This window comes from Saccopteryx bilineata, chromosome 2 (genome assembly GCF_036850765.1).
Source record: "Saccopteryx bilineata isolate mSacBil1 chromosome 2, mSacBil1_pri_phased_curated, whole genome shotgun sequence".
Taxonomy (NCBI): domain Eukaryota; kingdom Metazoa; phylum Chordata; class Mammalia; order Chiroptera; family Emballonuridae; genus Saccopteryx; species Saccopteryx bilineata.
The window spans coordinates 374,085,056-374,098,570 of NC_089491.1; the positions used below are offsets into that span (position 1 = coordinate 374,085,056).

At 39.6% G+C, this 13,515-nt stretch overlaps 1 protein-coding gene across 1 annotated transcript; it reads left to right on the forward strand.

The window, feature by feature from the left end:
• Window positions 1-1,994: 1,994 nt before the first annotated feature.
• KRT12 (keratin 12) lies at window positions 1,995-8,281 on the forward strand. Its single transcript, XM_066263669.1, has 8 exons — window positions 1,995-2,628; window positions 3,012-3,094; window positions 3,972-4,128; window positions 5,080-5,241; window positions 5,346-5,471; window positions 5,613-5,833; window positions 6,776-6,846; window positions 7,834-8,281. The coding sequence occupies exons 1-8, from the start codon at window positions 2,083-2,085 to the stop codon at window positions 7,929-7,931; spliced, it is 1,464 nt and encodes a 487-aa protein (XP_066119766.1). The 5' UTR covers window positions 1,995-2,082; the 3' UTR covers window positions 7,932-8,281.
• Window positions 8,282-13,515: the final 5,234 nt, after the last annotated feature.

The window sequence follows — 13,515 nt, forward strand, 5'->3', positions numbered from 1 at the left end:
TTGGCTCTGAATTTGGCTCTGACTCTGTAAGCAAGTGATGGCCTGTTTTTATTTCTACAGTAAGGAAATGGAATCACTCTGTTCTGAAGGGGCAATACTGCTTGTGAATAACTGATAATGAACAACCGTAGGGTCAAGTTCCTGTGTGGGAAGTGCAAGTTTAACTAGTGCTTTATAAGATCTCTGGAGCTGCAGTTACATGTCAAAATATAACTAAAAACATATTTGCCTCTGAGCTTCCAGGATTTCACGTATGGTATCATTTCTTATAAACCATGAGAATAGTTGAGTTGTCTGGGTCTCATCAGCCTGTACACTGAGAAATGAAATTCAAGGAGAAAGCTTTTTTCAAAAAGAAATAGCTAAAGCTGCTGATGGACGTGCAGGGCAGAAACCCTGTCTCACAAGTGGGGAGTCAGAGTGACCCTCTCTCCTTTTGTTTCTACCCTAAGCAGCAGGGTTGTGTCATCCGCAGAAGGCACTGCAAACCCGAGTCTGTCTTTGCTACCTTCTGGCTGAGTGGCCTTGAATAAGTCACTTAACATTCTGACCCTCATATTGCTCATCTGTAAAATGGAATAGAAGTGTCCACTGTAACTAGCTGCCATGAAGGTAAAAAATAATGTCTGTAGTTCACCTGGCCCAGTGTCTATTACACAATAATGATTCAAACAAGGACAAGTTCAGACAAAAAAAAGAATCCTTGGTAAAAGTCTCCATGTGAGGCTGAAGCCCCTGGCATTTCCCCTTAATGAATTTTCATTCTCTCAAGAAATAAAGGGATTGTGGCCTCTCTCATCAAGCAGAGTGTGCATTTAGATTGCTGCATCCTCTCTATATCTACTATGAATGAAAATATGCAATTTCAGCCAATTTCTTGCTTAAATCACCTTTATTTGGAAATTCCACTTGCTTGCTCCTTGGAAGTTGTAATTGGATGTCACCATAGGTTTGTCATTCCTGCCCCTGGGAAAGTGATGAAAAGGGTCACAATGTCCTTCCATTTGCCAGAATTGATAGTGGGTATTCCCTATAAAGGTCTGACATGGGATTTAAGCCCTCTGCAATTGCCTAGATCACCAATGGGAACTGCTAGTTCTGGCTCAGGACTATTCACAGGCCTGGAGAACCTCACCTTCAGGGAGGATGGAGTCAGAGAGAACAATCTGGCTATTGGGGGAGGGGAGCAGGGGAGGAGGGCGCAAACACTAATACAATTCCAGTACACAAAAAACAATTGCATTTTGAGAAACTAGCAATGCTCGTGAACATTCAGACAAGGCTCCTGATTTCATGGAGATTACTAAGGTCAACTCTCATGCAAATGAAGAGCTGCTGAAAATACGATAATATTCTACCCAAAATTAGCATTTTTCAATGTTTAAGACATCTGCTTTCTGACTCAGAAAAAAAGAAGAAACTATGCAACATCCTAATTACAAGGTTTTAGAATCCTTCAAAATTCAAATTCCAGTATCAGTCTGGAAAATGCATGTATTCCCCACTTCTCCCAGTGCTCTCCACACCCGCTTCTGAGACGCTGTTCCCCTAGAGAACTGTCTAGATCACAACTGGGTGATTTTCACTGAGCTTTTCTAAAGGAAACAAATAGGAAATATGAGTGAAGAACTTTAAAAAAGCTTAAGGGTTAGAAAGAAGTATTCATTAAATCCTCCATTCAAAAATCACTCATTGCCTTCCTACGGTGCATAAGATACTGGGCAACGTGGAGAATACAGGCAAAATAATTTCAAGAAGAAAAATTCCTTACGACAAGCTATCTCTACTCCACCTAGATTTCTGTGTGTGTGTGTGTGTGTGTGTGTGTATCAAATATGTTATAACACAATTATTCAATTATTTCTACACCAATGAATTTTCAATATGCATTAATCATTTAGGTGTGGAGCTGGTAAAAAAAAAAAAAGTGGAGGACACTATATTTTTGAATGGAGAGAGTGAACTTTTAAACTGCAATACCCATTCCATGACCTATAAAAGGGTAATATTTCTGCCTTGCTGGCACTGCTTCCTTGCAGGTCGTGGCCACCTTCTCCAGGCTGTGGATTCTCCAGCACCTCCATGTCACTCTCCGTGCAGAACACTGGGCTGTCCAGGCGACTGTCTCTCCAGAGTGGGGCAGTGGACAGAGCCAGGGTCATGTCTGCTTCCAGTGTTGGGAGTGGCTATGGGGGAAGTGCCCTTGGCTCTAGAGGCAGCTATGAGGGGGGTGTTTCTGCTGCTGCCATGTTTGGTTCTAGTTCCAGCTTTGCTGGTGGCTCTGGAAGCTGCTTTGAAGGAGGACTGGGCACTGCTTACAGGGGAGGTCTGGGAGGTAGCTTTGGAGGCCTGGGGATTGGATTTGGAGGAAGCCCAGGAGGTGGCTCGCTAGGTATTCTCTCTGGCAATGATGGCCTTCTTTCTGGGTCAGAGAAGGAAACCATGCAAAATCTTAATGATAGATTGGCTTCCTACTTGGGCAAGGTTCGAGCTCTAGAAGAGGCTAATACTGAGCTAGAAAGCAAAATTCAAGAATGGTACGAAACACAGAGATCTGGGACTGAAGACCCAGGGTCACAGAGTGAGTACAGTAAATATTATCCACTGATTGAAGACCTCAGAAATAAGGTAAGAACATGATTTTTGAAGGGGTTTGGGGAATTGTGTTTTATTTTTCTCTTTTGCTCTAACAGTGTTTTAAAGTGATAATCACCTAAAATGTAGATATTTTTTTCAATCAATTATGTTTGGAGGAATTTCTCATATTGAAATATTCAGTTTTATTTTATCATTTACCATAAAGTGACTCTATTTCCACTGTCTTTCTATAGAAAATGTATGTTATTTCATTTTTAAATATTCCATAAATATATATATTCAAAAATTAAATTGCCTTAAACTCTTAATAAAATAGCAGTTTAACATTATCTAAAAGTTTCCTGTCAAAAGTATATTTGTAGAATACTGATATTTTAGTGTCTCATTTTGTGTGAATTCCCCTTGTTTGCCAGATTGTTTCTGCTGCCGTTGGAAATGCCCAGCACATTCTGCAGATCGACAACGCAAGGCTGGCTGCCGAAGACCTCAGAACGAAGTGAGTGGATTAAGAGAAAGATAAATAAAAATTGACATGTCCCGCCATTTCTAGAAAATAACTAGATTCAAACACAATTCAGACATTACATGCCCCTAAGTATAAGTTGCTTCAACTTAGGGCTATAGATCACCATATTTGTAATTTTCTATTGACCCATGATGTGACACAAAGACTCCACCAATGTCCTACACCTCAACATGCCATGTATCACAATGAATTAATAATGTTCTCACCCAGGAGTTAAATGAAATCATCTTTTTCCTGATGACACACACTAAAATATTAACCGTGCACTTATTTTTCTATTCTCTCCTCCTTTCCCATACTCCACCCTCCAGACACAAAGAAGAAAAATACTAATGCCCTTTTTGCACCACAGAATTTCCACACAGAACGCCGCAGGGGTGATGATCGTGAACCTGTAAAATCTTCGGAAAAGCTACTGAAGAAATAGTAATGTTTTAAATTAAACAGGAGTAAAAGTTAAGCAAAAAAGACTAATCATTATTTTCTTTTCAACTGCTTTTAGGATCCTGTCTGAAACTTCATCTAGAAGGGGCTGCTCCTGTTCAAATCCGGGGCAGCCAGCCAAAGGGCAATTGCTCCCCAGGGCGCAGTGCTCCTGGGGTTCATTGCTGGTGGAAAAGTTACCACCTCATAATTTTTTCAGTTGTCTCCAGTTGAGCAGCAGACCGTCATGAAAAAGGAAAGGAGAAAGTTATGAGTCAAAACAGCATCAAACATTGCAGTGCTGCCGTTTATAAATAAATTTGATTTATAAACAGATTTATAAACAAAATATCCCTGGAGATGGCAGGGTCCTTATTCAAATAGGTGCGTTGATTCCCTACATTGTTTTGCACTTGGTTTTCAGGTATGAGAACGAGCTGGCCCTGCGCCAGAGCGTGGAGGCCGACATCAACGGCCTGCGCCGGGTGCTGGACGAGCTGACCCTGGCCAAGACCGACCTGGAGATGCAGATCGAGAGTCTGAACGAGGAGCTGGCCTACCTGAGGAAGAACCACGAGGAGGTCAGCCAGAAAGGGCAGCTTTCGTTTCAAATTTACAAATCTGGAATTAGAACAGATATAGAGAATACATTATTTCCCTGTTAAAATGGCCATTTGTTTCAAATTTCTGTGTGTGCATATGCATGTGCGTGTGCGTATGTGTGTGTGTGTGGTGTGTGTGTGTGTGTGTGTGGTGTGTGTGTGTGTGTGTGTGGTGTGTGTGTGTGTGTGTGTGGTGTGTGTGTGTGTGTGTGTGTGTGTGTATTACAGGCGCTGCTAGTGGTATTCATGATAGTTCCTGCTAAAGGTTAGCAGATTAAAGGCACTTTCTGATTTTGTCATTTTCATCATTAGGTAAGGACAATAAGAATTTTAATTACCCTGATCTAGTGATTTTTGTTTAATATACAAAGGTTAAAAACCAAAAGTCTACTGATAATACATAACGTTACATATGTCAGAGAATCTGGCTATGCCCAGCGTGATACACACACAGTTCTCCGATATGCCATAGTGCCTATCAGAGGCTGGCTCATGGAGCAGACATTAATCATGACTCTAGAAAGAGGTTTCTAAAGAGCTTTCTACAGAAAACCAGTGACTGTGCTGCAAATGTCGGCAAACCTAGGCACTGTCTGCCACCCGCAGTTTGGCAGCTGTAGCTGAAACCCCCAAATGTGCTGTTTCTACCAGGAACTCCCTTCTTGTAAGGGCCCTGGATCCCCAAGAAGTAGGGCCAACTCGTCCATTAAGCATCGTAGGCACAAACACTTAGGGGCTCATAAAATGTCTTCAGTTCTTTTAAAATCAAAAGAAAAATATTAGTTTTTAGGTTAAAATTTTTTTGAATATTTTGTATTAATGTTTGTCTTACTCCAACTCAGCCATAAAATATAATGTTTGATATTTTTATAGAAGAGGCCCACAAAAGTCATAATGGCCCCATGCCCCTCCCTTCCTTGCTGTCCCTAGGAGCTCCAAAGCTTCCAGTCTGATGGCCCAGGCCAGGTCAGTGTAGAAATGGATGCTGCCCCAGGAGTGGACCTGACCAAGCTCCTCAATGACATGAGGGCGCAGTATGAAGCCATTGCTGAACAGAACCGTAAGGACGTGGAAGCCTGGTTCATTGCAAAGGTACAGCTAACAAAACAAAGGGCTTCGTATGATGATACACTCGCAGAAAAGACCCATCAGAGCTGCACTCACCCATGGACCCCTGCCCCTCTTTTCTCTGGCAGAGCGGGGAACTCAAGAAGGCAATCAGCACCAACACTGAGCAGCTTCAGTCCAGCAGGAGTGAGATCACCGACTTGAGACGCGCCTTTCAAAACCTGGAGATCGAGCTCCAGTCCCAGCTCGCCATGGTAGGGCCAGTGCGAAAAGATACAGCATCATTTTGACTTTCAAAGAAAATGTTGCATCCAAATTATGTATGGCCATCGGCCGCCTTCCTCATTTCAGTCCCCTCCATTGTTATGTCTGTGCCATTTCCCTCCTACATGCAGAAGAAATCCCTGGAGGACTCCTTGGCCCAAACCGAAGGCGACTACTGTGGCCAGCTGTCCCAGGTGCAACAGCTCATCGGCAGCCTGGAGCAGCAACTGCTCCAGGTGCGCGTGGACACAGAGCGTCACAATGCCAACCTCCAGCAACTGCTGAACATCAAGGCCCGTCTGGAGCAGGAGATTGAGACTTACCGCCACCTGCTGGAAGGCGAGGCCCAAGGGTGAATACATAACTGAGGTTGAAATAATTTCAGGGCTGACCAGCAGGGTACACCTAATTCAGTTAGGGGGTAATAAAAGAAAGGGTTATTCGGTTGACAAAAAATTACAAATCTAGTAAAGACATGCCTTGGATTTATAGAGCTCTACACTTTGCAAAGTGTAGTCACCCATTATCTTACTTGATAGTAATTCATAAAATGTTGGGCTGGACAATGGCACCACAGACAGAGGCATACGGCAAAGAAGTACTAGAAAAATCACCCATTTGAGTTCTGATATCAATGTCCCAATTCTAAGAGTGACACTTCAAATAATAGCCACCTGAACCACCTCAGACCTATGATAGAACACTCTCCAAAAGTAATAGGAGCTTGATGTAGTGGGAAGAACACAGGACTATAAATCAGCAAATCTAACATCGAGACCAGATCTTCCATTAACTGCCACTTTTCCTCACCCTGAGCTCCTGGTCTTGGCAGGGTTTAAAAATAAACATGCGCTGCACCAACTGATTACTCTCCGAGTGCATGATTCAGCCACTCGGGTATATTTTTCCGTTATAATACCTGGATATTATCTTTTATTTATTTGTTTGTTTGTTTGTTTGTTTGTGGTGAATTGAGTTTTTAGCTTAAGTTTTATTTTTCAATCTCAGTTTACATTTAATATTATTTTGTATTAGTTTCAGGTGTACAGCATAGGAGTTAGACAATCATACTTTACAAAGTGTTCCCTTTGAGATTTCCTATACCCACCTGGCACCATACTTAGTTACTACAATACTAGCATTCAATCATACCTAATCAAGAAACTTGGAATACTTTCCTTATCTAGCCATAGTTTTATGTACATTTCTAATTTTTAGCTTGAATAGCAAGCTCCTTAGATCTCTTCATTCCAGAAAGCATGATGTGATGTCCTCTCCCTCATTTTCTTTACAGTGATGGACTAGATGAAACTTCATCTATGGCAGACTCCAAATTTCAAGCTCAGCCCACTGATTTCTTTAAAGGTATGCAGATTTCCTAAGAATCACTTAAGTCAGAATCACATTTATTAGTGACTAAAACTATAAGATCTCATTGAAGGAAAGAGAGAGAGCCACTTGTTGTACCACTTAGTTATTCCATTTAGTTGTGCACTCATTGATTGCCTCTCCAATGAGCCCCGCCCAGGGATCAAACCCATGACCTCAGCACACCAGGACAACGCTTGATCCACTAAACCACCCGGCCAGGGCCAATATTGCAGTATTATTAATAATTTAAGGTATATTTATATTCTGAGCCAAGGAAAACATTTATGCATCCCTACAGAAAGATGAGTAGTCTGTAGTGTACTAAAACTTTTGGCAAGCTCAAGAAGAAACTAAATCTACTCTGCAAAGAGGTTTTGTGAGCATCATAACTATTTTTTAAATGCCTAAAAAGAAAAATCTTTTCATTAGTGAGTGAAGACAACACTGAATTCATTTCATTTTCATTGACTAAAATACATTTTTTTAGAATGCAAATGTCACTGAGTAAAATAAGTAAATCAGAAAAAGCTAAGAACTATGTGATTTCACACATAGGTGGGATATAAAAATGAGACTTATGGACATAGATAAAAATGAAGTGGTTACCGGGGGGAGGGGTATGTAGGAAAGGGGGTGGGGGAGGAAAGGAGTAAAGAAGGACAAATATACGGTAATGGAAAATAATTTGATTGGGTGATGGGCACACAACACAATCAACAGTTCAAATGCTATAGAGATGTTTACCTGCAACCTATGTACTCTTCTTGATCAATGTCACCCCTTTAAATTTAACTTTTTAAACAAATAAAAAGGTGTAAAGGGGCTCTACACCAAGAAAAATAAAAGTCATTTTGAAAGTTTAAATCTGATGGGTTGTATTAGTCAATACCTAATTTAGAAGGTTAAGTTAAACAACAACCAATTTTGGATAAATATCTGAAACACTAACTTTTTCCACCTTTCTTCTGTCTTTATCTTTAGACCCTACCAAAACCCCAAAAATCATGACAATTATCCAGACAGTGGTGAACGATGAGGTGGTCTCATCCCAAGTACAGGAACTGGAAGAACTAATGTAAAAGTTTACAAGATTTGCCCCATGATTGCTTCTTTAGGAACAAGAAATTTATAAGCAGAAATTATTCTTTTCAGAGTAAGATGCTATATTATTTCAATCCCTAGTTTTGTCTGTTTCATTTTCTTTGGATTTCTATTCACTTTGAGCCCTTTTTGCCCATCTGAAGCAATATTCAATTATGAGTCATTGTGGCCATGTTGGTCTTTTATGACAAATCAAAATTGCCTTATATCTTTATGGACCTGGAGTAGTCACTTAATACACTTTCTTCTAGTGACATGGAACATGTTTTTAATCATAGAACTTTAATCAAGTAGTACTGTTTTAATAAAGTTAATTTTAAAAAAGGAATGGTAATGTGAAATCTGTACCTTCTTGATGCCAACACCAATGTCAAGGGCATAAAGAGAGGTTAGTGAAATACTAATAAGAAAGTAGATAAACACTGGGATAAAAATATCAAGGTTTGAGATTAAGTGAAGAAGTTTCTTTTTGAAGTTCTTTCCTCTTTACATTAGCCCATCAAGTTTACAGCAAAATTATATTGTCCACTACAGGGCATAACAGTTGTCCTGTTAATTTGCTAGGACTTCCTTTCATTCAATCAGAAAACACTTACTGAACCCCTACAGTATGCCAGACTGGAAAGTCTTCCAGGAATGGTAATACAGTGAGATAAAGCAAATAGAAGTTCAAAGGACATACGGAGGAGGAAGTGAGCAATACGTAGGGGGCAACTGTTTCCTACAGAAATCAACTAGGGAGGGGGGAGGGAGTTAGGGGGAAGGGGACAAAGCGGCTATAATGGGGAATAGGAGGTGGAGTGAGGGAGTTATATTGAGTGGGACACTTGAATCCATGTTAACACAATAAATTAAAATTAATAAAAAAACTTTAAAAGATTAAAAAATCTCAGCTAATGAAAAAAATTCTAAAGTAGCTTCTAAATTATACTGAAAAAATTAAGTTGACTTACCTTTATTTTGAAATATTTATCTTATGCTATGAAATGTATATTCTGATTTTTTCAAATAAAAGTATTACCTGTATGCTTAATAAAAAATAAAATAAAGTAGGAACTTAAAAACAAACAAACAAATAAATAAATAAATAAACTAGGCAGAGAAAGGAGAATGGGGACACAGGAAACACATGATAAAGGATACGAGGTACAAACAAATATTGATGTGCTGTTCTTGCTTCTAACACTAGTAAGGCCAAGGCTGGGGTTTCTATCGGGGTGGGTCAAACCCATAAGTCAGTAACATGTCATGTTCTGGGTTGGGGCTGAAGGTGGCCAAAGTCTAAGCCTGAGTAGATGGTGATTCAACAAGATCCAGATTCAAAACCATAAACAAGAGCAGGACTTGATGATTAAGACCCTGAGTCTCTGAAGCCAGACTGGGTTCAAATTCCAATCCTGCTGCATCACAGCAAGTAACACCCTCTGTGTGCCTCGCTTTCCTGATCTTTAAAGTGGGGTGAATTTTGTGAAGATGAAACAAGGTAACATATATAAAACACTAGAAACAGTCCCTGGTGCCTCGCAAGCATTCAATATTTGTGTCATGTTATTTACTATACGAAACCAAAACGATTTGGAGAAATCAGGGGAATGGATAAGCAAGGAGTGTTACGGGAACAGAAAGGAGGGGAAGGATTCACACAAGCCTGGAGGAATTCCAGCACTCAGTGCAAAAGTCCATGAAGGTTATTGTGCCATTTTAAGAGGATTTGCTTCAGTGTGCAGCTTTCTGAAGTCATTCTTCCTTTTGCATTTGCTAGTGGTTTGGAGTACTCCACTCATTTCACTTGGTTATGCATAGCAATTCAACACTCTGTCTATCCCTCACCTTCCAGAATATGTCTTAAGAAAACTGTACCTTTCACCCAAAGAAATTATCAAGGTCTTTTCCTGAACAATGTTCATGGCCCATAAGTAATAAATAATGTTACTTTCCCAGTCCTCAGAAGTGGCTGTAAATAGTTACTGCTGTGAAAAAACATCTGTTGTCCTTAAAACTACATATGAATTATGTGAGACTCAAAGAAGAAAGGAATTTTGTAGCAGTATTAATCCAGTGGTCATTATTTAGCTATTATATTAGTTTCTTAACATTCCCTTCCTTCAGAAATATTTTCTCCACTGGGCTCCCAGAGACATCATCTCACTGGAAGCTTTTTCTCAGACTCTTCTTTGTGACCTTGAACGCTGGCTCGATCCTCTTGTCTCCTCTCTCTACAGTCTCTCCCTAGGTAACCTCCTCTAATCCCATGGCTTTAAAATAACCATCTAAGGATGATGTTAGCTAGACTTATTGTGTTGATCATTGTGTTATATACCTGAAACTAATATAATGTTGTATGTCAATTATATGTCAATTACAAATAAATAAATACAGTGACCATCTATATATTGATTAATTCTTGTGGAAGCCTTCAACATGGCCCAATGATCCTCACCTCATCAATTCCCCTGATTTCCATATCATTTTGGTACTCATGCCACTGTGCATAGTCTCTTCCCACAATGAACAGCATAGACATACTGAACGGTTTGTAACCTTCAGCATTAGGTCAAAAAGCATTTCAGTCAGGTCATTTAGATTGCTCACTGTGGGAGCAGTCACATTCCCTTATTCTATGGAAAAAAATTACCTGAAAAAAAAATCAGTGATTTCAAAAAATTTCCCATCCAGAATCATAGCCTTAATTCTGATAGTGTCTCAGTGAAAATATTCTATACTCTTTGGTTGGCAAAGGATGTATTATATTTCTCATTAAATGTACTCTGCCTTACTCTCACTGCCAAGAAGTATGATTAGCATAGCATCTGTATCATGAGATTCCAACCCTCATTCACTAGACCACAAGCCCCAATTCAATACAGATGTGCAAGGTCCTTCTGGACTCAGCCATTAATGAATTGCAGAAGTGAGAGGTCTGTCTTTAAAGATGGCAATTCATCAGGGGAAAATTTTCAACTATATGATCAGACAAAAGATAAACATATTATTTATGATTACTTTAAAATCTAAAATTTTTTGAATATAAAGTTTTACTTTTATATGCATTTGTTTGGTGTACATGCTAGGAAAAGTCTGGAAAATTTTGTTTCTACTAACCTGTTATAGTGGCTGTGTCTTAAGGAGTTTGAAAGAGTTTGAAGAATATTTTATCTTTTCTATTGTACTTTTTTATTTTTTATTTTTTTTAATTTTTTTTTTTTTTTTTTTGTATTTTTCTGAAGCTGGAAACGGGGAGAGACAGTCAGACAGACTCCCGCATGCGCCCGACCGGGATCCACCCGGCACGCCCACCAGGGGCGATGTTCTGCCCACCAGGGGGCGATGCTCTGCCACGACCAGAGCCACTCTAGCGCCTGGGGCAGAGGCCAAGGAGCCATCCCCAGCGCCCGGGCCATCCTTGCTCCAATGGAAGAGAGAGACAGAGAGGAAGGAGAGGGGGAGGGGTGGAGAAGCAGATGGGCGCTTCTCCTGTGTGCCCTGGCGGGGAATCGTACCCGGGACTTCTGCACACCAGGCTGACGCTCCACCACTGAGCCAACCAGCCAGGGCCTCTATTGTATTTTTTTAAATGCTTAACAAGCCACATGTATAACTTTGGTAATTGGAGTGGGAGAAAGGATTTTTTTTTTATCCAGAACAAATGGATTTGCAAATAGGTCACAATAGGAAGGGAACCATCTATTGACAAAAACCACCTTCCATTGGGAAAAGCAGTCACTTTTTTAGGCTTTGCAAGAGTGCCATCTACTGGAAGCTCAGGAAATGAACTTTTTTTTTTTTTTTTTTAATAATTTTATTTTTTTAATGGGGTGACATCAATAAATCAGGATACATATATTCAAAGATAACAAGACCAGGGTATCTTGTCGTTCAATTATGATGCATACCCATCACCCAAAGTCAGATTGTCCTCTGTCACCTTCTATCTTGTTTTCTTTGTGCCCCTCCCCCTCCCCCTTTCCCTCTCCCATTCCCCCCTCGCCCCCCGTAACCACCACACTCTTATCAATGTCTCTTAGTTTCACTTTTATGTCCCACCTACGTATGGAATAATGCAGTTCCTGGTTTTTTCTGATTTACTTATTTCGCTTCGTATCATGTTATCTAGATCCCACCATTTTGCTGTAAATGTTCCGATGTCATCATTTCTTATGGCTGAGTAGTATTCCATAGTGTATATGTGCCACATCTTCTTTATCCAGTCATCTATTGACGGGCTTTTTGGTTGTTTCCATGTCCTGGCCACTGTGAACAATGCTGCAATAAACATGGGGCTGCATGTGTCTTTACGTATCAATGTTTCTGAGGTTTTGGGGTATATACCCAGTAGAGGGATTGCTGGGTCATAAGGTAGTTCTATTTTCAGTGTTTTGAGGAACCACCATACTTTCTTCCATAATGGTTGTACTACTTTACATTCCCACAAACAGTGTATGAGGGTTCCTTTTTCTCCACAGCCTCTCCAACATTTGCTATTACCTGTCTTGCTAATAATAGCTAATCAAACAGGTGTGAGGTGGTATCTCATTGCTGTTTTGATTTGCATTTCTCTAATAGCTAAAGAAGATGAGCATCTTTTCATATATCTGTTGTCCATTTGTATTTCTTCCTGGGAGAAGTGTCTGTTCATATCCTCTTCCCATTTTTTTATGGGATTGTTTGTTTGTTTGTTGTTGAGTTTTATGAGTTCTTTGTATATTTTGGATATTAGGCCCTTATCTGAGCTGTTGTTTGAAAATATCAGGAAATGAACTTTTTTAAAAAACCATCTTTCACACCTGGTAAGAATGTAAACTGGTACAGCCACTGTGGAAACTATTGATAGTATGAAGGTTCCTCAAACAATTAAGAACAGAATTACCATATGATCCAGCAACCCCTCTTCTGAGTATCTACCCAAAAAGTCATTGCAGCATTATTTACAGTGGCCAAGACATAGAAACTAAAGTGTCCTTCAATAGAGATTAAAGAAGATGTGCATATATATAATAAATACTGTTCAGTCATAAGGAAAGATGAAATACTGCTATGCGTGACAACATGGCTAGACCTTCAGAATCATGCTAAGTGAAATAAGTCAGATAGAAAAAGTTAAGAACCATATGATTTCACTCATATGTAGGATATAAAACTGAAAGCAACAAATGAACAAGCAAAAACTCGTAGACAAAGACAACAGTATGGTAGTTACCAGAGGTAAGAAGGGTAGGGGATAGTAAAGAGTAAAGGGGGGAAAAACATGGTAACAGAAGATGACCTGACTTTGGGTGGTAGCACACAATGCAATGTACAGATCATGTATCCTAGAAATGTACACTTGATACCCTATATAATTTTAATAACCAATGTCACCCCTATAAATTTAATTTTTTAAAAAATTTAAAAATAATCAAAAAAGAGCAAAAAATAACAAAAAAGAGCAAAAAGTATATATATATAACTGCTTTTCAAGCCACTTGAGATACATGTTTGATACTAGAAAGTTTTGGCTTTTTTTCTAAAGAATGACAGAAAGAAAGAAGAAAAACAAAGCCAACATTTTTAAAAGCATAAACT